This window comes from Gamsiella multidivaricata (genome assembly GCF_025024155.1).
Source record: "Gamsiella multidivaricata strain RSA 2152 chromosome Unknown BC939scaffold_11, whole genome shotgun sequence".
Taxonomy (NCBI): Eukaryota; Fungi; Mortierellomycota; class Mortierellomycetes; order Mortierellales; family Mortierellaceae; genus Gamsiella; species Gamsiella multidivaricata.
Window position 1 is genome coordinate 490,361 of NW_026251719.1, and position 23,026 is coordinate 513,386.

Below are 23,026 nucleotides of genomic sequence, written 5' to 3' on the forward strand. Positions count from 1 at the left end.
CGATTCGCTCCGATGACCGAAGGGGTTCAACAAGTCCGGAACTGTGTGCTATGAGCGGGTTTAGAGTTATTTGAGCAAAGTTTAGGATTCTCTATAAAAGTCTGTATGGAACGCGATCAAAAACATGCGGTATGAGCTGGACTGGACCAACAGCTCGGTTTCATGTTCCGAACAATAGTAGCTCGCTGCAAAGGATTCGACCAAGACCGAATGTGATACTGACTCGTTGGATGGACAAGCCTCAGGAAGACCTTGCGAGCGTCTCGAGTTGAAGGGCGTGCAATCGGTGATGGGATCGTGCAGAAAAGCCGACAGCCTTGGTCATATCTTGGCCTTGGGCTCATGCGTTGAGAGAATGACGTGTGAAATGGCCTAGGGCATGGGCCTGCGTGGGAGGGCCGAATACGATCACGATTTCGGATTTCGGATTTCGGACATTTGAGCTCGTGGCGCAGCGTCCGAACCTTAGGTATTTGTTGTCTGTGTCCAAAACCTGCGTTGTTACACTGAGCGATTTATCAAGGAGACGATCCGGCATGTGCATGAGGGATTCCCGTCACGGTTCGAAGATCTGCTCTGAGCCTTCTTCATGGGGAAAAAGCATAGGACGCCTTCGCAGAATAGCCATGCCTTGTGTGGAGAGCTCTAGGTTGAGGGGGTGAGACGCGAAGGGGCGACACCGGAGGTTCTGATGGGTTTGTTGCATGTCGTAGTTTTGGAGCCCTCTCCGGAAAACAAGGATTTGCAGGCGTTCTTTGCAAACTGTCCGTGGCTGGGCACTTGGAAATGTGGTATACGGTAAGGAGGATGGGCATTGTATGGAGGGTTGAGGGAGCTCTCAATGCGGATCTTTGGAAGTCGACTAGATACTTCAGAGGCGGGCGTGGCAGCCGATCGGGAAGATGAACTAACTGCGATGGTTGAGTGTCGGAATGATGGGCGGGGCAAATTCGACGGAGACAATGGAGGAGACTAAGAAAGTTGGCCGTCGATGGCGATGCAGGGATCATTGATAGTGTGGGATAAGGAGTGGCTCAAGAGGGAGATATCATTGCTGGAGATCGATCGTCGGTGAAGATACGACGAATACTGAAAACAAAGTGCCAGGGGTCTCGCGTCCGGAGCGACGAATTTGCTCCGCACGGGCCCATAATATTGACTTTATTCTTTGCACCTGAAGCAAAATGAACTGATAGCATTTGTGCTCGTTGGTCCTGTATAGGGTATATGTTTTCAACCACTCGAGTATGTACACCAGAATGAAAGCACCCTGGGTTTACCACGAGGCGCAACCGGCCAGACAGAGAGAGTGCCCGGGCCACACCTAGAATGAACACTCTTTCCAACATTGTTTGTCCATGCCCGCCTTCTTTTCCAAGCCCCAGTATGTTACACCGACGACCTGGCCTTGAGCGTTAATCCAATGTTCCCTCGTTCCCAAGGGTGTACCTAGCACAGTCGACCCATCGGACAGAGTATTAGGAAATCATGGCCTTACAAGCCTGCGAATTCCAACTGCGAGAGGGCTATATCCAGGGGCGGGGGACAGCAGTCTTAGTCGACCACCGCAATCGTACCCTCAGTCAAGCTGAGTGAGACCCCTAGGCTGACCGCAATCACTGCATGAAATGCAAGACGCGCGAGGGAAAAAAAATAAAAAATAAATAAATAAAAAGATCGCGCTGGAAGTAAAGCATGGGCGAATAGACTTGTTCATTCCAGCAACAGCAACGAACCAAGCAAAGCAAACAACAGGGTCAGGATTGTTGGCATGGCTGGGGTAGAAAAGGATGGGCAAGGCACGCCTTCGGAGCCCTGTAGGAAATGCGTTCTGCCGCTTTTGGCTTTTGTTTCCACGGATGAGAATTCTAATTCTAGACCAATGGGAGGCCACTTTCTCACGCAGCTGCAGCAGACCCAGCCTTCACTGGCTCATCACCTCTCTCCACAAACACACATCATCCCCAATCCCGCCGTTGATCCCTCCCTCCGTCTCTCATCACTCCATCACACATATACAACATATATACACACACACTCTCTCTCTTTCTCTCTGCAACCAGAATCACACCACCACCACCGACAACAACACTCACCATGAAGACCGACACTCCTGCTGGCCCTGCCCCTGGCATGAACCATGCCGATGTCGCCCTCGCTACCCAGGCTGAGAAGGATAAGAAGGGCGTCCAGCGCAACACAAAGTTCCTCAAGATCGACATGCACACGTAGGTGGAATACCATTGGCTGCACTCCTTTGAAAGAACACCTTCAATGGGTTGTATTGCTGTGTCCCCCGTCTATTGCTTTCTGCTGACATAACCACCCCCCAACCCCCCTCCTTCGTTCATTGTTTACATATTTTGTTAGCCACATCCTGCCCAAGCACTGGCCGGACCTGAAGAGGAAGTACGGATATGGTTCCTGGATCCAGCTGGACCACATTTCTCCAGTAAGGACAATCCACCCTCACATTGATGAAAATCGAATCAAGGACTGCTTCACTCAGCTAACCTGTGTTGAATCAACTGCGTGTCTTCAATAGGATAAAGCCAACATGATGATGGACGGCAAGAACTTCAGGACCATCGAGTGCAACTGCTGGTCCTCGGAGCAGCGTATCAAGGAGTGTAACGCAACCGATGTTGATGTTCAGGTAATTATCCTCAGCCCCTACTCTTGTTCCCCTGTCTCGCCTTTTTTTCATATGCAGTAATATCCCATTTGCAACTGGGTCACTTTGGTTTTCCATATTCTTGGGGTGTATCGTGCATCTCTAATCCTGACGCTTGGTTTGGTTTCAAACGACAGGTGCTGTCCACAGTCCCAGTCATGTTCAGCTACAATGCTCGCCCTGAACACACGCTGGATCTGGCTAGGTATTTGAACGATCATATAGCTCAAGTGGTCGCCGAGGACCCCAAGCGCTTTGTTGGCTTGGGAACATTGCCTATGCAGGCACCCGAGCTCGCTGTCCAGGAACTAAAGCGTTGTCGTGAAGAGCTTGGTCTGGCGGGAATTCAGATCGGAAGCCACATCAATGACTGGAACTTGGATGCACCGGAGCTGGACCCCATCTGGGCAGCCTGCGAGGAGACAAACGCTGTGGTGTTTGTCCATCCTTGGGACATGGACAACAAGGGAAGGATGGAGAAGTACTGGTTTCCTTGGTTGGTCGGCATGCCCTGCGAGACCACAATCTCGATTTGCGCCATGGTGATGGGAGGTGTGTTGGAACGCTTCCCGAAGCTGAAAGTGTCGTTTGCTCATGGTGGCGGATCTTTTCCTGCGACAGTCGGTCGTATTCAGCATGGATTCGATGTTCGTCCCGATCTGTGTGCTACAAGGACAAAGCATGGACCTATGTAAGTGGATGCCTGATAAGCAGCTGCTCGGGATGAATCAACTGGAGCCAGGAAAAAAATGATATGGGTTATGATGAGTAGATCGACCCTAACTAACATTCCCTTCACACTTTCAACCCAATAGGACCTATTTAAACCGTATTTTCGTAGATTCGCTTGTCCATGACGAGGAGACACTCGAGTTCCTTATCAAAAAGATGGGTATCGACAACATCATGCTGGGATCGGACTACCCTTTTCCTCTGGGTGAGCTCCACCCGGGAAAGATGATTGAGGAGGCCCGTTGGTTGACAGACGAGGAAAAGATGAAGCTGCTTAGCGGAAACGCCATCAAGTTCCTGGGACTCGAGCACTTGGAGGACCAGATGATGGAATAAGTTATCGGGTTATATCTACATCAGGGAACAGACTGAATAAAATGTACCCTTCGTGCCCTCCGTATTCTTCGTGTAACTCGCCTGTTCTGGGGAGACTTGGCTTCGTGTGGCTTGGCAATCCTACTTGACCCCCCATGCTGTCAGAGGTTGAGGTGCTCTTTCGTTCCTCCACCCACTCCTCTTGGCGACCCAGGACCATCGCTACCGCCATCACAGCACCATTAACAGCACTACAGTCTTCAGCTCCATCAAGAAGGACACTTCATCATGTCTTACAACGGAATCGGTCTCAGCACTGCCCGTGGATCTGGCACCAACGGATATATTGTGCGCAATCTTGGTCATTTGAGACACAGAAGGAACGACTTTCAGCAGGTGGATCCTTACGACGATGAACCCAAGATCCGAAAGCCCAACGCAGACCTTGTCTTGCACGAGCAAAAGAGGTCGATCGAGGTCAAGTGTGCAACCTTGCAGGATGAACTCGAGGACGAAGGGTAGGTCTTCATAGTCCTCCCTCTTTACCATCAGCAGTTAACAGCTCTGCTATTGGTCTATTGGTCAATCCGCTGACCAGCTTCATATCTTTTTCCTTTATTGTTTCTTTCTTTCTTTCTTTTTTAGAGTGAAGGAGGAGGAAATCGACCGGCAAGTGAGTGCACTGAGAGAGCGACTGACGCAGCTTCTGGAAAAGGCTACCACGGCCGCTGCACTCGCAGCCACGAAGGCCGCCGAGAGAGAGGCTGCCCAAAAGGCAGCTGCAGAGGCAAGAGCTGCAGAGAGGATCGCCGAGAGGACTGAAAGGGAAGCATCCAGACCAGGACCAGGATCAGGAAAGGATAAGGGCTCGAGACGAGGACGATCTAGATCCCGATCTCGTTCGCGGACACCGGTTTCGAAGCGAAGGCGGTATTCGCGCTCGAGCAGCCGTTCTCGCTCGTCCTCTCGATCGGTTTCACGGGCTCGTTCTCCCTCCAGCTCACGCTCACGCTCTCCATCCCGTTCTCGTCCTCGTGCTCGTTCTATTTCACGGTCGGTTTCTCGTTCACCTTCACCTTCACGTTCGCGATCGCCGTCCGTTTCAAAGCCATCGAGAAAACGCAGAGGGCATTCGAGCTCGAGGTCTCGTTCGCGCTCGCCCGTGAAGAGCCGTCGCCCCCAAAAGGATAAGGATTATCGTCCAAGAGCTAAATCGGCCTCTCGCTCACCTTCGCGATCGCGCTCGAGATCGAGGTCGAAATCTGGATCTGAGACACCGGCGTCGCGTCGGTCTAGGTCGAAGTCGTATTCTCGCTCACCTTCCAGGTCCCGCTCGCCTTGAGGGATTGCAGGATGTAGGATATTGATTGCGCTGCAGATCCCTTACACTGGATCTGAGGATGACAGCCGAGAGGATACCTAGGAAACGGAAGCTCGGTTTTCATTGATAATTGGAGGACACTGAATGCAATAGGAGAATTCTTCTTCGTTTTGTTCCATTTCTTTTTTTGCAGCACCCATCTGCTGGTTGTAATGTACAATAAAAAAACCACTCGTCTTGAACAAGAAGACAAAGTCGGAGATAAGGAAGAAGAGCAGAAAGGACGGGTGTTCATGTGGAGAGGGGTATGGGAGAAGGTTCAGTGAAGGTCCATGGGAGCTCAAAGGGACATGTATCCTCCTCCTGCGCTCTCAATATCCAGTCTTTGTGCGTCACGGGTTCTGCTTCTTTCTTTCTTTCTTTCTTTTTTTTTTTTTTTTTCATTGTCCTTTCTGCTCTTTCTTGACCCTGTCTCCTTTCTGTTCGCTCTTGTTCTTATTTGTTCTTCCATTACCTCTTGCCGCCTCTTCTTCATCACCTCCTTCATCTACGCCCGCCTCTTGTCTTTGTCTGCCTCAGTCCCCATCCCTGTTGAATCTGCAAAAGGGTCCCCCCGTCTCTTTTGGTTCCTTTTCGGTTTCCTCCCCTCCCCTGAACTGAAGCACAAACAAAGAAAAATACATACCAAACATCAACCCCACCCAACAAGAACCCCACCAAATACCCAACACAGGACAAACTGAATGGCGGCCTCCACCATCGCAACAAATACAGCTTCCCCTGCAGGGACTGCAGACGCGAAAGGAGTAGTCACCAACGGTGCCCTAGCGTCAGCAGGAGCAAACGGCGTGTCTACAGCAGGAGCAACACCAGCAGGTGCCGCCGCCAGCAACAGCAACAATTCTGGCACCGAGGTCTGGTCAAGCCTGTTGAAGAGTGTCGCGTCCTCGCGGCTGGTACCCACAAAAGATGTCATCATCCTTGGCGACCCTCATTCGGGCAAGTCCACCCTGATTGAGCTCCTCAAGACCGCACTGCCGACTCCTTCCTCGAATGGCCTTGCAAACGGTGTCGATGGCTCCAAGACTATCAACGGAGTTGCTGCAGGACCGAACGGAGTTTCCAACACGGGCAATGGCCCTGCGCCGGTGATGGTCGAGATGGGCACGGGCACAAGTGAGGACAATATGTTTGCGGATGGACAAAAGAAGAATGACCTGGCTCTGAGCTACTCCTACTGGGACGTAGATGACGATGAGCATGAAGGTAACAAAAGAATCTCTTCATTTCACACTGGAAGCTACATTCACTTTCCTCCATACCCCTGCGCCTGCACAGCGACTAGCGAACGTTGACTGACTTCCGGTTTTTTGTGCCCTATAGACACCGTGGCGAGATTGGGCTTATATCAGATTGCAGGATCACACAAGAGTTATCATGCGTTGCTCAAGTACTGCCTCAACACGAAGACGATTGCAGACTCAGTCGTGGTCATTGTCCTGGACTGGTCAAAACCCTGGACGTTCATGGAGACCCTGCATCGCTGGGTCAAGGTCCTTGAAAGTGCAATCCAGCAGATCTGTCAAGAGGGTGCCGTGGCAACAGCGACCTGGACCAAAGGAAAGGCCATGATGGATGAGCTCCAGGAGAAGTGTACGTATCTTTCCTTCACCAACACCAATTTGCCTGTCAGTTTTCTCCCGTTTGCTCGTTCTTGTCTGTGCCTGTGCTTACGTCTGAGGTTGCGCCTGTATTTGTGCTTATACCTGTACCTTGAATCGTTGCGTGCTGATATGTCAATGCACGTCCTCGCGCGCGCGCGTACGCTCCGCACGTCTCATTTCTCTTTATTTGTCTCTCATGGGCGTGCTGTGGTTTTCCTTTCACTTTGTTTTTCCCCTGTCCTGTGCTGGGCTAGTACCTTAGTCGCTTGACTGATCACATTTCCACGCCCAACACACGTACCCTGCGTAAAAAAAATTGTTTGATTATAATTATTGTTGAGCGTCGCTTGTGCTTTCACATGGGGGATGAATCGCGAGGTCACTATCGCTTTTGCTCCTCTTCTGCAAGGGCTAGCAATTGAAGATACCAAACTAACGCTCGACCCATGTGCTACCGTTGTTTGGGCATTGTCCGTGCCGCTATCTGTTTAGTGAGCCGCTTCCTTCAGGACTATAACGAGCCACAGTCGAATCAATCCGCGGGAACCTTCAATGAGAGTCAGACCTTTGGCATTGGATCGACTGATGCCCAGTCCGTTCTTTTACCCTTGACAGAGGGATGTCTCACCAACAACACAGGAGTACCTATCATCATTGTCTGCACAAAGGTACTGCGAACGTCACTTGGTTGTCTTCATTTCCTTTTTCTTTTTTTTTTTTTTCTGAGGAGTTTCCTCCAATTGCACACAGGCGAGGCCCATTCTTATCTCTAACCAATTGATTGCTTACATAGTCCGATCATATCAACAATCTGGAGCGCGAACTGGACTACAAGGAGGAGACATTCGATTATATCCAGCAGTCGCTGAGGACTATCTGCTTAAAATGTAAGGGCGCGCAGTGCAAATCCCATGAAGTGGCCACACTCAATTGACCAACCGTCACCTAATTAAAAATGGTTTCGGATATCCTGCAATAGACGGCGCCAGCTTGTTCTACACATCGATTCATCATCCTCACACATATGCCGACCTCCGCCAGTATATCTTGCATCGACTCCTGACTCCGTCAACGCTCAACAACCCCCAGCAGCAACAACAGCAACAACATCAGCAGCCGCAGCATCAGCAGCCATCGTCGTTCCCGTTCAGGTTGCGCGCGCAGGTTGTGGAACGCGATCAGGTCATGGTTCCCTCTGGCTGGGATTCAATTGGAAAGATCAAGGTGTTGAGGAATGGCTTTGATTGTGAAGGTGTCGCTGACGGATGGGACATGGATATGAAGCAGGAAGGGGCACAGGCTGACGGCGCTGTAGTCTCCGCAGGATCACTGGCTGGGGCTCGACAGGTATATGAAGAAGTCATTACCAACCCAAAGCACAATCATGCAGTAAGTCTCTTCTTGTTTTTTCTCTTGTTTTTCCTCGTTTGGAATGAGGTGGTGTGTCGCGATCTGTAAATACTAACCGTTGGGTCTGCACTGTGTTCCGTATGATGATAGCCCGCAGCAATACAACCATTGATCACTGCAGAGGACGACCAAGTTTTCTTGGACAGATTTTTTGAAACATTACAGCGTGCCAACGACCGGACCAGTAGTTCTGCAATGGGCGGTGGCGTCGGATTGGGATCTCATGGCGCGCAGGGACCGCCAGTAGTTGGACCTCTCAGTTCAGGATACACATCGATGCTCAACAGCCATCACGCTAGTCCGCCACCTTCAATGTCGACCGCTCAATCGATCGGCAGTGGTGGACGATCAGGAGCGAACGGACTTGATGTAGATGATGTCGAGGGTCGTTTGAAGCGCCTTACTTCAAAATCCAAGGCAAACGGTGGCGCCAGCTCCTCTAACCTGATTGGTCCGGCATTGACGGAGGCAGGGCTTCACGAGAAGAAGATGAAGATGATGATGGACCAAGCTCGATCACCGCCTGGATCGGGCGTCTATGGCAGCGCAGTGTCCTCTTCTATGGGAGGCATGGGCTCAACAGGAGCCGGCCTTGCTCGTCCAGGCGGTGTTGGTAGTACAGCAGCAGGCACCATTGGAGGCGCCGGTGCAGCGACAGGACAGGCGGAGTCAGCAGCAATCTCACACTTCTTCCAGTCCTTGATGACTCGCAAGGGCACTGGCACGCTCACGGGCGGTCTCGGTGGTGCGGGGGGAGCTGGTGGATCGGCAGCCGCTTCTTTGGCCGCATCTCCATCGGCCTCGGCTAACGCGGGATCGGCAGGTGCACCTGGCAGCAATGACGCATAATGAGCTTCCAGTAACATGAGTATTTTCAACAGAGTAAAAAAAAAAAAAAAAAACATCCCACTTGCGCGACGGCATGCAGACCGTGGTTGGCTAATGTCCGCTTGGGTTGGACAGGTTATCCTAGCCAAATCTTGGAACGGCCTACTGTCGCGCGCACCATCCCACCATACCTCATGATAAAGAATTCGCCTACTACTTGTCCATTTCTTTGGTAACAGGTACAGCAGGCACAACAGTTTGAAATCGCATCAATAAACATACAAGAAACAACAGTTGAGTGGCTACCACGGAACTTAAAACTGCATGTCAATTTGGATATTATTGGCCTTCGGCTTTCGTTTTTATTCCGCACTGTAAATCGTCTGCAGTCCTGATCAAAGGCTGCCCCGTGCATCGCCTGTTCGTGTTCCTGAGTGTTGTTCAGCTGGTCGTAACAGCCAAGGCACCCGAGGGTACGAGCTGCAGTTCGTTCAGTGACTTCTCCAGGTTGTCGCCATCGAGGACCTTCCTTGGAAACGTTGTCATCAGCTTGAAACTTCCCTGTCGATGTTCGCGAACAAAGTCATATACGGCACTCAATTTGTCTGATGCCTGGAAAGCTATGGAAACCAATGTGTATCGCAAGAGAGAGGAGGAAGAGTAGTTTGTTAGAAGCTCTGCAAGTTGCGGATATATCATAATAAGGGCTAAATGGCGAGAGCCGCCAGAAAGGGGAATAAAACAAACACACGTACTGTGAACAATGGGCTGCTGACCCTCCGGTTGACGGATCTGCAGTCGTGTCTCCGTATAAACCTTTGCAGGCGCAGCCTTGGCAGCGGCCGCCTCTACATTCGCCTGGGCCACCGCAGCAGCCTCGCTCGCCTGTCGAATCCCCTGAGCCTCCTGCTTCTTCCTTGCCCTCTCGAGTTTATCGGCCTCGATTCTGGCCTTGATCGCCGCCTTGGCCTTCCGATCCTCTTCCTTCTCCCTCTTCTTGGCATCTGCAAGCTTCTTCATTTCCTTCTCCTCGAGTTTGGCCTTGACCTCAGTTAGGTCCTGGCCGGCCTTGCGACGGATCTTTTCAGACGTCTTTTGTTCCTCCTTCTCGACCTGGGCCTTGAGGGCACGCTTCTCCGCAAGGCGTTGTTTGAGCTCGGCGAGTTTTGCTTGCTTCTCTTCTTCCGTCAGAGGTTTGATCGCGGTCGTGGATTCAGCAAAGTTGACGTGTTCCGTGCGCATGGCGTGTCTCTGGGCCGCGTCAGCTGCGAAAACAGGGCGCAATGTTAGGACACGGGGGAACGGTGCATGTGAACTTTGTTATTGCATTGTTTTCGGACACGGCAGCAAGAAAAAGAAAAAAAAAAAAGGCTTACCATTCTTGAGGATCATTTGGCAATCTTGGCAGATAAGTGATTGCGCCGTCTGCTCTCCGTCCTGGATCACATCGCCCTCTAAATCATTTTCCCAGTGAAAGCACAAAAGTTTGGTTCAAACCATGTCAGGAACTGTAATGTAACCCATCAATGAGCGACCGGGTCCTGAGATACAATCCACTGAAAAAGAAGGAAAAAAAAGAAAATAAAAAAAAGTACCCTTCTCCTCTGAATCTTCCGATCCAGCAGCAGCGGATGATGAAGACGCTGCTGTTCCAAGGGCTCCTCCAGTATGTTCGGGAATGGGATCATCAATATCAGGATCTTCAGAGTGCTCCACAAGCCTGTTTTTCAGAAAGAAAGAAAAAAGACGCAAGGTAGGAAAGGCTGGGGTTAGTTCATTGCCACCACCGTCGTCGTCGCCGCAGTCGTGTTCCCAGTGGCTCCTGGTCTAGCTAGGACGCTCAAACATACCAATCCATGGCAGGTTGGAGTCCTGCGTTCTTTGTGGCCCTCAATGCCTTAAGACTGTGTTTAGCGGAGAAAATAAAAAAGACGGCAAGGAAGCATGGAAGCATGGACTTTGAGTGAGTTCTTAAATCTGGTTCAAGTTGAATGAACTTCATGTATTTTCTGCGTTGCTGATGTCGAAAGCTCGGCGTTTGCGGATTGCGTTTTCCTTACACGCGGTTTCGGGGGAAGCCCATCTCCACAAGTTGGTCAGCGTCGGATGCCATAGTTCTTGGTCGTGCGGTTTATGGAAGCTGTCGAAGTCGGTTGGTAGAGAAAGGGTTGTCAAAGTGGTGTTGGAAGGAGGAATGAGCAGAGCTGGAATGACGCGCCCTCTTTTTTTGGGCTGCGACCACCACCACCCCTCCTACGTGGTGTTCGCGTCATCCCGTGATCTGCCCGCAGTCCATTTGGAGAAGAATGTAGAACCGATATTTCGTCTATGCAGAGAGGGTTTGAATACGTACGGCCCAACTATGGGTTATTGGGCATGCTATATAGCGCATATCCGAGCACCCTAACACCTTAAAAGCTTAGCACCTACCGTCTTTTTACTAGTTTTACCCAAAGAGCTGCTTGTGTGAACTCTAGGCATCAAGGACCGGAGCCTTGGGATCAAACTGTCTGGCAAAGAAGAAAAAAAAAAAAAAAAAGAGTTTAGAACCATACGGATATGGTTTGCAGTAGACTAAGCATCGACAACAAAGACAAGAGTGTTTGAAATGATTCAGATATGGTTTGCACAGTGAGCTATCGAGCACAAACATAGCCCTTGAACGCAATCCAGGACAAGCATTAAGGATAGAGTGAGAGTTAGGTTACGATCGTCATCTTATTTTTTTTTTTGTTGTTGTCGCTGTTGCTGGTTTTTTTTCTTGTCACTTGTTTTTTAACTGTAATGGCGATGTCTGTACCCTTAACCTTCTCGTGTTTAGGACGCGTTTGGCCATGAGAAGGTCGCCATCGTGTGCTGACGTGCAGTCGAACACACGAGGACAAGCCATTGCACTTTTCTAGAGAACGCTAGGCAGTGTTGCGCAATTTCTCCGCGGGGAGCATAGTTTTTGCTGTTGTTGGCTGCCATGTCTGGCTCCGTTAGAACGTATACCCGGAGCAGTGGGGTTCAGCTCACATGCTCATAGTGCCCAATATACTTCAATATACTTTGAATTTAGATTGGCGGCATTTTACATCGGGGTTGTTGGAGGGGGGCCACAGAGATCTGAAACCTGGAACTGGGTGGACTGACGTGGTGACACCGATGACCAAATTGAGTTCCCGGTATTCTTCTCTGCAGTTCCGGTCGGTACCTATGGTTTCATACGTACATGCAATTAACGCTGTGTGTTCAATTACCTCCCCACTTCGTAAACACAACCCCACATGGCTAGATAAATGATGCTGCAAGATTAGGTGGATTAGGTGGTACGGACGAACTACTACTTTGATCAGGTGCAGTCGTCGCATGTATTCCCGTCATCATAAAAAAAAAAAAAGAGTGTTGTTTCGTTCGTGGAAGGCTCAATAGACAACTAACAATACCATTGTAACGATTCTATACCATGGCTCTCAATCAAATGATTATCTGCAGGTCTTCCTCGGATTCGGAAGAATCGCTGGCCCTTCGAAGGGATAGGAAAGTGGACCCTTGTTTTGGTACGTTCTGAACTACCAAAGTATTCGCTTCGTTCCTGGGGGACGTTTCTGAGATCTGCGTAACCAACATTTGAGAGTCATTGTCAAATTACAGCGCCAGTTCATTTAATTTCCGTACGAGACTATTCAGCCAACATCTGCACTGTAACTTAACAGGGGGGGGGTTTATAGTTCCTGGATCTAACCCTCCCCTCTGGAAAGATGATTAAGATTTCATGCAGGCCTCTTTTGATAGTCTTTTTTTTTTTTTTGAGTTGCTTCTGTCTGAAGAGTGTTTATGGACCTGGCAATAAGGTAAAGTATAATTCAAAGCACATGTGGGTCGGGTATCAATCAGACAGTAAAACTTCTTTTGTGCCCTGCTTCATGGATTCCATGCAATCTACAAAATTTACTCTTCACCTTGGTCTTTTGGTCGATCGAAAGAGAACGTAATCTCCGTCAAGTATGCATCGATGTAATGGAGGGGCTAATTCGCAAGGTTAGAAAGGAAAACGGAAAAACGCTCAACTCTTCTGCAGAGAAATGCACCAAGTAACCAGACCCGATATTCGTTATGTAGGTTCATAGTCTAGCACGTCCATTTGAGATGATTAAGCAAATTGCCGCGACGAACAAAATGAACAAAAAAAAAAACGCTCTCTTACACACTTTCTTTGGGTCGAAAGTGCATGAACATGATCCAGACTGGGCTTGTCCATGTACATATCTGTTCATTTCTTTTTAACTAGGCTATAAGCTCATCGGACTAATTATTATTTCGGGATAGTATCGGTGGCGTGGATGGCTCGTTCGGACCCTGCGCTTTGAACGCACACCACGGCAACAAAATATCCGTGGCGATCGATCACGCAGAAATCTCAGCTCCGATGTGCGCTTGGATAGTCAAAGTCCAATTGGGCTTGATGAAAAGAAACAACATGGGGGCTGGAAGAGGCTAGGCATTACTTTAGAAAGAATAGCGGGAGGAGAGAGAACCTGGATGAGCGCGGATAGGCTGATCGCAATGCAAAGACCCGCTGGTCGAACTGCGATTTTGTGGGTGAAGTGAGAAAAGAGCCCCAGTATGAAAAATGACCAGCCAGCTGACTCGAAAGATATTGCTGTGTGCTTTCTATAGCAGTTAGCACATGTCCGCGCAGCGGGACTTCTTTTTAGGGCGCAAGGTCATAAAAAAAGACACTGGTAAAAATAACATAGCTCTTTGCCATGGACCGAGACAAGGCCCTTTTTTTTATATTTGTTTTGCATGGCTTCATGAATATTTGGAAGGGCACGGTGGATGGCATTAGAGATGATCTGGTCATTCAGACATTGTTTTTGATCTGTATTAGACAGCAATGTCGCGAGTTCGTCCAAGGGCGCAGAGCTACATAATCTATTGACCTTGTATCATCCAGGCCTGGAAATCGAACCAATGGAGGGTGAGCTCGTAAGTTCGAGAGTGTGGAGAAGTAACTGTTCGTTGGCTTATGCAGTCTATTACCTGAGTCGTTCATATTTGTTATCCTGATGATACATTGTACACATGTACGTTGGGTGGCCAATTTGTTGTGGATTGGCGCCAAGGCGAGAGAGGACGATGCATCGAAAGGTACAGTACATCCGACTTTGGTTAAACCGCCCCAAGTACCCTAAGCACCAGTGATGCGGATTAAAGTTGCAGCTATTACCAAAGACAAGACCAAACCTATTCAGAAGGTTTATAGGGAACTACGCTCGCAACACACGCACTATATGATAACTACCCATGCCAAGTGCGAATGAAAAGCTGCGTGAGCAGGGTTAAGGCGCATACCCTCGCATATTTTAGAGGATACGGAGGCAGGGGTATGACAGACCATGTCCCCTCCGAGAGCGAGCGAGCGGGGAGAAAGAGAGCAAGGACGAGAGCAAAAATGACAGATAGACAGAGCGCGAGAGAGCAGCACGAGAAAGAATGGGCCAGGCTGATCCATGACCTAAGAGCTCCGAAAGAAGGGACAGCAGGCGCTGGTGCGACCAAGCTTCGAGGAGTGGGCTGCATGCACTGTTAATGACAACAGTCGGTCTTGGCCCATGGCGCTCTCGATCACGCTCCTGCCATGTGCTTCCTCTGTATCCCTGGACGCTCAGCGCTGCCCACGGTTGGAATGTGATCGAAGACCATTTGTTGTTGTTGTTATTGTCATCCATCGATTCAGCTCTTCTCCTACAGGGTTCATTTGTCGTACCTTGCTCTGTATACAGTTATACAGTAGAGTTCATTCAGAGTTCCCACCAGCTCTCAAAGGCTCCGTCCCCAGACACAACATTGGCATGCTTTGTCCCCTCTTTCTTTCCTAAACTTCAAAGTGCGAGCAATTCATCACAAGGTTCCAATCTTCTTTGTGCAAAACGCCGATTTGCTTCCTCCTGACGTCGCACCGCTCAAGCGACCAAAGACCATCTTTGGGTAACTACTGGCGTTCATCTAGGTCGCGTAATTACAAACTAGGAAAGTTATGAGTGATCAGTCAATGTGGACTCAATCCCCTATCGCTCTTAGTTTCCATATGCTGAGAGCACATTTTTTTTTTTTTTTTATCCCACGACCCAACAGAGGAACCAAGAAGGTTCTCAATGGTATGCATCAACGTTAACGAGACACGGAGAAAAACCAGAAGTCCATTTTGTTGGACCAGGTGCCGATCTCTTGAGCCTGGAAAAGCTCCATTCTTCCTCTTGGCACCTGAAGTCCGCGGAGCCTCGAATCCATTTTGCCCAGCCTGTTGAAAAAAAAAAAAGTACCCCTGTGCAAGTATTCCCTTGCTACATCCACCTGCTGCAATTGCTTCGGCAGTTACAACCACAGCTACATGTCGACAGTTCCCTGCCCGTTATCTTCTTCATGACCCGTACCTTGCCAGGTTTCCCTGACCAAACAGCGATAAAACGAAGAAGAAGAAGATATTCACCCTGCAAAAAATACATGGCAAACGATATAGGCACCGAGAGGAATAGGCCGCTTTTGAATCAAAACGATAGATAGCCCCTTGGACGGCAACGGCTGAGGAAGAGAGACGAGCAGGCAAAGCATCTGGGCCCGGGGAAAAGAAATTGCTGAGGAGAGAGGCAGGGCTCTTGGGTCTCTTTCATTTACCCATGGCTGGCGACACACTTTTGTCCCAGCGCGATGTTATCGCCCGCTCAGGAAGCTCCTGCGCTGTGATTGGCTGTGCGGCATACATTACGAGACCACCCAGGCAGAACCCGGGACCAATTTATCAGCGGACACATGTACGGCGTTTCCAATGCAATAAATCCCATTTTGATTAGCAGACGTCCATCGCCAGGATAAAGTGTCCAAGGAGACTATCATGTCATAGTAGGCCAGTACATCACCAAGTACGTGCGAACTGCACATCATGACTGGATCGGTCTACCCGAGTGGCTGCAGAGAGCCGGTCTGCAGGAGTTAAGGAGCCATACCCTTTGCCATTGGCTGCCTGTCCTATCCTTAGTCTACCCATGTATCCCATGTATATCTTTTTATCACATCTCGTCTCTGGACGTCCTATACATTGCCTCTTGTCCAAAACCGATGTTTTCCTTTAACAGCAAGATAGGACGTATCCCCCCGCAGATACAATAACTTTTTTTACTTAGCTTTTTTTTTTTCTTTTTTTTTTATGCGTGCTTGGCCCTCCTTACTTTTTTTTTTTTTTAGTCCTATGCAATGTTGGTCCCTAAACCCATATCCACCGTTTTATAGTTTCCCATATTTTTGCTTAGTTTGCGTCCGTATTTTACGTTTTTTTCCCTGATTCAAAGTAATAAAACAAAAAAATAAATTGTCCGAACTAAACCCTAAACCCCTGGCTCGGTTTGCTGTTTTCCCAAAGTTGGTCCTTAACTCGCGTGCTGAGGGCGTTAATATCTGCTGAACCCCTGGAATGGATCAGGCACTAGTGATGATGATAATAATAATAATAATAGTAAAAAAAAAAAGGAGTAGAAAGAAAAGATGCTGCAAAAGGACCCATGCCAAAATGCCCTGGCAAGTCTTCTCTAATTAAAAGGACCAAATGAAATAGCTTATATGTCACATGTGTTCTTCTTAAGCAAAGTAATAAAGCAAAGGGGGCTCCTGGGCGGGTCCTCGCTGACCTATAAGGACACAACTCCGAGCTTTGCGATAAACGAACAATGTCTTCATAGACAAAAAGGCCACGCGGCAGGCCCCCAATCGGGCGGAGGGCCAAGATACCCTTCTCCAGACATGTTTCACTTTGTTGACGAGTCATCCTTCAGCGATTGGAAAGATAGAGAGGACGAAGGGGGGGGGGACTTACTTCAGCAACAAGCAATAGAAAGACCGCCTTCCAGCGTCTGCATAAAAAAAACGATATTAAAAAAAACATGGCAATGGATACCATGGCATCATCATCATCGCCATAGATCTCGACCTGTTCGACGGCCAAACGGATATCTCCTCATCCATGAGCGTGGGATGAGCAGGATTATGAGAACACAGAGACTTGCCTCCACTTTGTTTCGTTCTGTTTCGTTTCCCTTTTTTTTTTTTTAATATTTTTTTGTTCCTATGGAGGTTTGGTCAATGAGTACGTTATCCGGGCTTCGTTGTTTTGATTGCTCTTGGTGCAGTATGCAGACGGAGGATGGAAGAAAGATTCAAGCGGCATTTGGATCTGGTTTTAGCACCTTCAGGAGACGAGTCGAGAATGGATCGAGGTTTTTTTTTTTTTTTTTTTTTTTCTGTTCCTCAACGGCCTTTTGCATACGTGCTTGCATGCATGCATGCATAGACAATCGTGCAGTTTCTTCGGGAAAGCACGTTGTCCGAGAACATTCTGCCTGCAAAAAAAAAAAAAGCCCATACACACACAACAACACACAATTCAACAACACACACAACACACGTCCCAATTCTTGGACCCCTCGCGCGTCATTTTTTTGTTTGTCTGTCCGTCCCTTCCGTATTTGTCCAGCGGCAAAATCAACATCCGATTGGATGAGCTAAAAATAAAAGGGACCCTCTCGCTCATGAAAATTTGAATTCGTTCCCCAGATTCCTCCACAATTCGATTTCTATTAAATCCATGTTTTTTCATGGTTTCAACGAACAAGTAACAAACAAACAAAAAGGCCAAGTCGGGAAGGGTTGTTTCCCCGCTCTATATATGTGTGTGTGTGTGTGTGCGCGTGTGTATGTATGGTTTGCAAGTACAACATGAAGATGTACCGATGTGGCCCACACCGGGAACTGAGCACTGTTAACTTCCCCTATGCCTGTGCAGCGGTATTCCACCAAAGATCTTGCATTAAATGGTAATCTGAGACGAGTGGGACAAAAAAAAAAAAAATCGACGATCTGTGTAATCTTCTCGTCCGTGTGCGCATCTTACAACGGACGTCGCTTTTGGCCCTAACGTTCTAATGCCTCGTGGGAAAGCCCCGCAGTCTTTTTTTTATTTTATTTTTTTTACAATGTCGAATATACACATTCAAAAATCCATAAGCAGGATCTCTCTACGGACAGTTGTTGTTTGCTACCCATCTCAGCGAGCGAGGCACTTGGCCGTCCAGAAAGTCTGGGCATCGTCTACTCAGATTATCCTCGAGAAAAAAAAAGAAAGAAGGTTTCTGTGCTCAGACTTGGCCCCGGCGTGCCTTCTACTCTGTTGATCCCGTAAGCGATGTGGGAACTTTTAAGGCTTTGAGCAACAAGCCTAGGTTCCCCGATCCACCTCGCTTGTATGGAAGGACGCCCTTTTTTTTTTAAAAGTAATCTCGAACCCACATGATAGATCGAGAACTTTTGTTTAACCATGTGGGCACCGAGGAAGACGACGTGGGGGGGGTTGCTATATGACTAAACATGGATGCGATTGAACGAATATTGCCCGCAAAATCACTATAATTAACCCCTTTTCGCGGACTTTCTTTCTTCGTTTTTTTTTCTTTCCTTCTTTTCTTCTTTCTTTCTTTCTTTCTTCAAAAGGGCGAGAACATACCCAGGCCAAAAGAAGTGTTTTGTTGTTAAAAAACCTCGTTGTTTAAGTTGCTCATTTGGAGCCAAAAAGGCTAGAGGGCAAAGCGTCCTATCTTGATTTCAATGTTTTTGTTTTGAATTAGACGGACATCCAAACGCTTACGGGTTTGTGCTAGTTATAAAAAAAAATCGAGAGAGCGTGCACAAAATGAGAAGGAAAACGGAAGCGAAGTGGTGGGTTTAGATCATTACTCCAAAGCAATTGAGAAACCATGGTAGTGGAAAAGAAGGAGGGACAGGTCATTGTTTTATTTTCCTAAGCGAACAAATGGGGGTGGGGAGCTTCCTGCGCACACCACCAAAAGAAAAATGAGGAAAAGAGGATATGACACAATGATGCATTGGGTCACTAAAGGAACCAAAGATTGTAAGCAGCGCACTGCGCTCACATCGTTCTCGGAGGGACTTTTTGTGTGAGACAAAGCCGTCCAAGTTTTCTCATTGACGCATCTTGCATTGGGATCTCGTCAAAGTGTACACAAAGAGATATGCCTCTCTGACCATATAGTGTTCCATCCCTTCCCTGCACTCTTTGTCCTCTCCTTGAGCGGGTCGCTTAGTCCCTCATTTTTTTTTCCTGCATCATTGTCCCCCCTGTATGTTTGTGCAGAAAGCATCATCTGCCCAGCATGCATCCATTGTAAACAATCATTCTGATGGAGATTGAATGTTCCTCTGTACAGCAATCGGGGTTTATGACAGCATTATAATGTGGGATAAAAAAGAAACAGCCGAGTGGATGAAGAATAAAGTGTAGATGCAGTTACGTGTAACGTTGCGCGATACAGAAAAAAAATCGCAGCGGATCAAACACGAGAAAAGATGCAAGGCTAGAAGCCCTAGACTGGAATCCATGGTTTTTTTTTTCTCTCTCTCCTTGACCCGGATTGCACATGTGGGGAAGTCATTCATCGTGAATGGTCGACTACTTCATAGAACATAAAAAAAATGCTTCCTTTTGCCTCCTACCCCGCCCCTCTCTTCGTTATCACCGTAATGCAAGTTGTTTGCCGATGTTAAATGTTGTGCTCCTTTGTTTGTTTTTTCTAGAAAGCTAAATCTTGTTCTCTTGATGTGGCCCAGACATGGTCCATACAGAATGATCCTTGATCCACAAAACTGTCGAGCATATTGATCCACCCTGATACCGCACGTAGATGCGTAACATCGCTTCTGTTTCTAGTCCCTTTCATGGAGTTCGGCACAGCATAAGAAAACGCATTAGGGCCGAGTGGATTCGGATTTATGCAAAGGGTCGGATTCGTAGAAAAGCAATTAGTGTCGCGCGTTGATTAGAGCCATGAGGCGAGATCCATGGGCAAGAACAACACAGAAAACCAAGAATCTTAAGTTTAGTTGTTTATGCCGATTCCTCAGGTTTCGTAACCCTTGTAAGGTTAACCCTCGGCCAGATCGGCCAGATCGGCCATTCAACGGCTACGGAATCACTGTGGACGTTGGGACTGTGAAGCACAAGATTTCAGAGATGTGATATCTTGGGCAGACGACAACGCTGCCTTGAACATTTGGCCAAGAATTCAGAAGCGTAGACAAGACTTTCTGGCACAAGTTTATGGATCGGGGGAGGTTTTTTTTTTTTTTTTTTTTTCGATATAGACTCTGAAAGAGGTTTTCTATTTCTCTTTCTCTCCTGGTTGGTCCTTTTTTTTTTGTCCGCTCTGCATGAACAATATATTCTTTAGCGTGAAAACATGAACATGTAAATCAAGGAGAGTGAACGACCTGAGCTGGGTCCTTGAAGCGATTATCGGCAAGAGTGGGTCTGGCCCGGAGATGTACAGTAAGGCAGCTCCTCGAACAGTAATAAATGCTGCAGCCAACAAATGCAGGTGGAACAGCTGTCGATTCAAAATGAGTAAGGATCTTACCCTTTACCTCCTCCCTCGGTTTATTCGATCTAATACTGGCAAAAAAAAAAAAAAAAAAAAAAAAAAAAAAAGTTGTAACCTCTGTGTTTGATGCAGGATTCTAAATTCTCCGGAGGACGACCAGGAGCCACAATGGTCAAGACGATGTGGCAGAGAGGAGGAAGGGACCCTAAGATACCTTACTTGAGGTATATAGCCCGATGGGTAAGGTGCATTCACTGTTTGCCCTAGACTAGGGTGGTGGGCAAGGATATGCATGCGACATTAGATGGGATATGAAAAGACAGAGGTTAGGGTACAAATGCGCTTGTACAGCTGACTCTACTCTGACTGTGGTTATGTGGTGCGCTAGGAGATTGATCCAACAACAACAACAACAACAACAGCAGCAGCAACGACAATAGCCCCAAGGGTGCTCCTGGTCGCAAGAGAGTGAATGCTGTGTCGCGAGAGGGATATACGTTAACCCATCCAGGCACCTTTTTAGGTAGGCATCGAGAAACAATGTGGAGTATGTACTGAACAGTCACCCTCCAGTAATCCGACGGACTACTGGAGGAAGTGCCCTCAAGTATTCAGTCCAATTGAAAGATATATAGAATATAGGTTTAAGGTGGCATATGTCTTGTTTCATTCATTTTTATTGCAATCATCCTATCTAGAAAGGACTCTGCAATCTGGAGTTATCGCTGTCAAGGATGTCGTGGGTGGTATTAGCGAGGTCCTGATAGATTTCTCGTATAAGACAACCTCTTTTTGCGTGGGTTCGATTCCAACAATGAGTATTCTTCGGGGATAGACGCAGCAGTACTAGCGGTGCGATTACGGAGAACAAAAACGACCCTCGCTTCCCTCGGCCTCTGGGGAGCCTCATAATCTATGTCTAAATCGTTAACCTCATCAACTTCGTCCTCATCGATAAAATCACTCGCGCTGCTTGAAAACGCACGAGCACGAGCTATAATCTCGAGCTTCTTCTGGCTGCATCGAAGCTTGAAAGACCGAATAACGCCAACGTTCAGAGGCTGGGTAAGGGACGTTGTGTTGGTGGCAGTCGTATGATAGTAACGTTGGTAAGACCTGCGTCCTCGCTTTTACCATGCCTTCCTGCGCTATCGATAAGTCGGCCTATCTTGCGTCCTTGTTGTTGCATATCCTTATCTAAGTCTTTAAGCCATTCGTCGAACAGAGAATGGATCATATATCCGCTGCATTTAGTGTCAGCATCAATGAGCCCCAGCGTCTCTTCATTCAACCCCTGGGGATGGCTCTTCGCTATAAACAACAAAATGCAATAATAGATCTAGTGAGTATCATTGCGAAGATCATTGCTCGAATGTGCAGTTATATCTCACTTACATAGCACAAACAGCTTGCGTTTGTCGGAGCCGGTAGCATTGCTGCAAAGCAAGATCGACATACGAGCTGCTGTTCGAACGATCTTTTTGTCGCGAATCTGACCAGTTTCAAGTGTTTTGTTCGAAAGGGTCTTGAGATAGAGGCTAGTTTCACCACAATTGTAGATATCGTTGGGGGTTAAAGTCAACGAACTTCCTTTGAGCGTCCTCAATCTGGGGCAGATAACTTGCTAGATCCACAGAACCGCTTTCGCCATGCCCAGTGTACTTCGAGATTCCCCGCCGAGTCTTGCAATTGAGTTCGGTCTATGATTACTGACGTAGTAATCCTTCATGGCGTCCCATAAAACCGCAGCTGTTCCTTGCAGGCGAGCATCTGTCACATTGATGCCTATTGAAAAAGAGTGTTTGCGCTCTAGGAGGAGCATTTAACATAACAGAAATGAATAAACAGCTATCATACCGAATTTTCTTTATGCCATATACCATTCGTAAAGGGCATCTTCCACGGCCTTCATTGTTCGCTTACGACTGCGCAAGACATTCTTGGTAGCTCGGGGTGGCTTTCCCTTTATGATAGCTAGGATATTGTCTCGCTCGTTCCATATATCGTGAGCCGTAGAAGCCTTGATGCCATGTTGACGTGCAATATAGGTTAAGAAAGTCTTTTCTTCCTTCTCTTTGGCAACTAGAACACTGGCGATAAATCGCGCCTTTTCCTCCATTGTACGCGAGTGATAATGTTACTCTGGTTCCTTGGAAGGCAAGACCCCATTGTTTGCTCGAGATTTGTGTCCGGCTTTGGGCATGGTGTTCGATGAGAGAACAGCGGATGGAGGATGAATGGAGGTGACAAGTGGGCACGAGGTAAGCTATATATTTTTTCAATTGGACTGAATACTTGGGGCACTACCTCCAGTAACCCGTAAAAATTTTCCGGATTAAATAGTCTAGCAAGCAGCATCATGGTGCGATAAGCGCCAATAAGATAGTTTCACTTAACGTAAAGAGCTGCGAACTCTCCAACAGGACGAATTGTCTGACTAAACCATTTGCTTAATTCCTCTAGTTGCTTCATTATATTGTACTTTTTAATTTTGATTCGTAGGGTTGCAGAGCAGGCCTATTGCTGTCGCTGCAGTGAAAGAGAGTAAAAAAAAAAAAAAAAACTGCATGCAATTACATCCTGGTATTTCCATCCCATCAGCGGTGCTGGACTAGGCTATATTTGCCCCAATTTTCCTTATATGTTTTCTCCA

The 23,026-nt window shown here is 47.9% G+C and overlaps 5 protein-coding genes across 5 annotated transcripts; 4 read left to right on the forward strand and 1 right to left on the reverse strand.

Annotated features, from left to right (window-relative positions):
• The first annotated feature begins 1,890 nt into the window (after nt 1–1,890).
• BC939DRAFT_27545 (uncharacterized protein) lies at nt 1,891–3,823 on the forward strand. The gene is made up of 5 exons (XM_051551163.1): nt 1,891–2,228; nt 2,371–2,452; nt 2,546–2,656; nt 2,812–3,365; nt 3,490–3,823. The coding sequence occupies exons 1-5, from the start codon at nt 2,098–2,100 to the stop codon at nt 3,740–3,742; spliced, it is 1,131 nt and encodes a 376-aa protein (XP_051415547.1). The 5' UTR covers nt 1,891–2,097; the 3' UTR covers nt 3,743–3,823.
• A 1-nt stretch (nt 3,824) lies between these two features.
• On the forward strand, nt 3,825–5,102 carry BC939DRAFT_27546 (uncharacterized protein). The gene is made up of 2 exons (XM_051551164.1): nt 3,825–4,239; nt 4,367–5,102. Exons 1-2 carry the CDS (start codon nt 4,010–4,012, stop codon nt 5,061–5,063), a joined length of 927 nt encoding a protein of 308 aa, XP_051415548.1. The 5' UTR covers nt 3,825–4,009; the 3' UTR covers nt 5,064–5,102.
• A 394-nt stretch (nt 5,103–5,496) lies between these two features.
• On the forward strand, nt 5,497–9,246 carry BC939DRAFT_442010 (dynein light intermediate chain-domain-containing protein). Its single transcript, XM_051554323.1, has 6 exons — nt 5,497–6,308; nt 6,426–6,695; nt 7,199–7,374; nt 7,500–7,593; nt 7,686–8,095; nt 8,207–9,246. Exons 1-6 carry the CDS (start codon nt 5,786–5,788, stop codon nt 8,963–8,965), a joined length of 2,232 nt encoding a protein of 743 aa, XP_051415549.1. The 5' UTR covers nt 5,497–5,785; the 3' UTR covers nt 8,966–9,246.
• Nucleotides 9,247–9,262: 16 nt separating this feature from the next.
• BC939DRAFT_442012 (ubiquitin-related domain-containing protein) lies at nt 9,263–11,162 on the reverse strand. The gene is made up of 6 exons (XM_051554324.1): nt 11,005–11,162; nt 10,795–10,848; nt 10,540–10,664; nt 10,321–10,398; nt 9,700–10,209; nt 9,263–9,564 (listed from the first exon to the last, which is right to left on the reverse strand). Exons 1-6 carry the CDS (start codon nt 11,055–11,057, stop codon nt 9,386–9,388), a joined length of 999 nt encoding a protein of 332 aa, XP_051415550.1. The 5' UTR covers nt 11,058–11,162; the 3' UTR covers nt 9,263–9,385.
• A 773-nt stretch (nt 11,163–11,935) lies between these two features.
• On the forward strand, nt 11,936–12,763 carry BC939DRAFT_442013 (uncharacterized protein). The gene is made up of 2 exons (XM_051554325.1): nt 11,936–12,140; nt 12,373–12,763. Exons 1-2 carry the CDS (start codon nt 11,963–11,965, stop codon nt 12,378–12,380), a joined length of 186 nt encoding a protein of 61 aa, XP_051415551.1. The 5' UTR covers nt 11,936–11,962; the 3' UTR covers nt 12,381–12,763.
• The last annotated feature ends 10,263 nt before the right edge of the window (nt 12,764–23,026 follow it).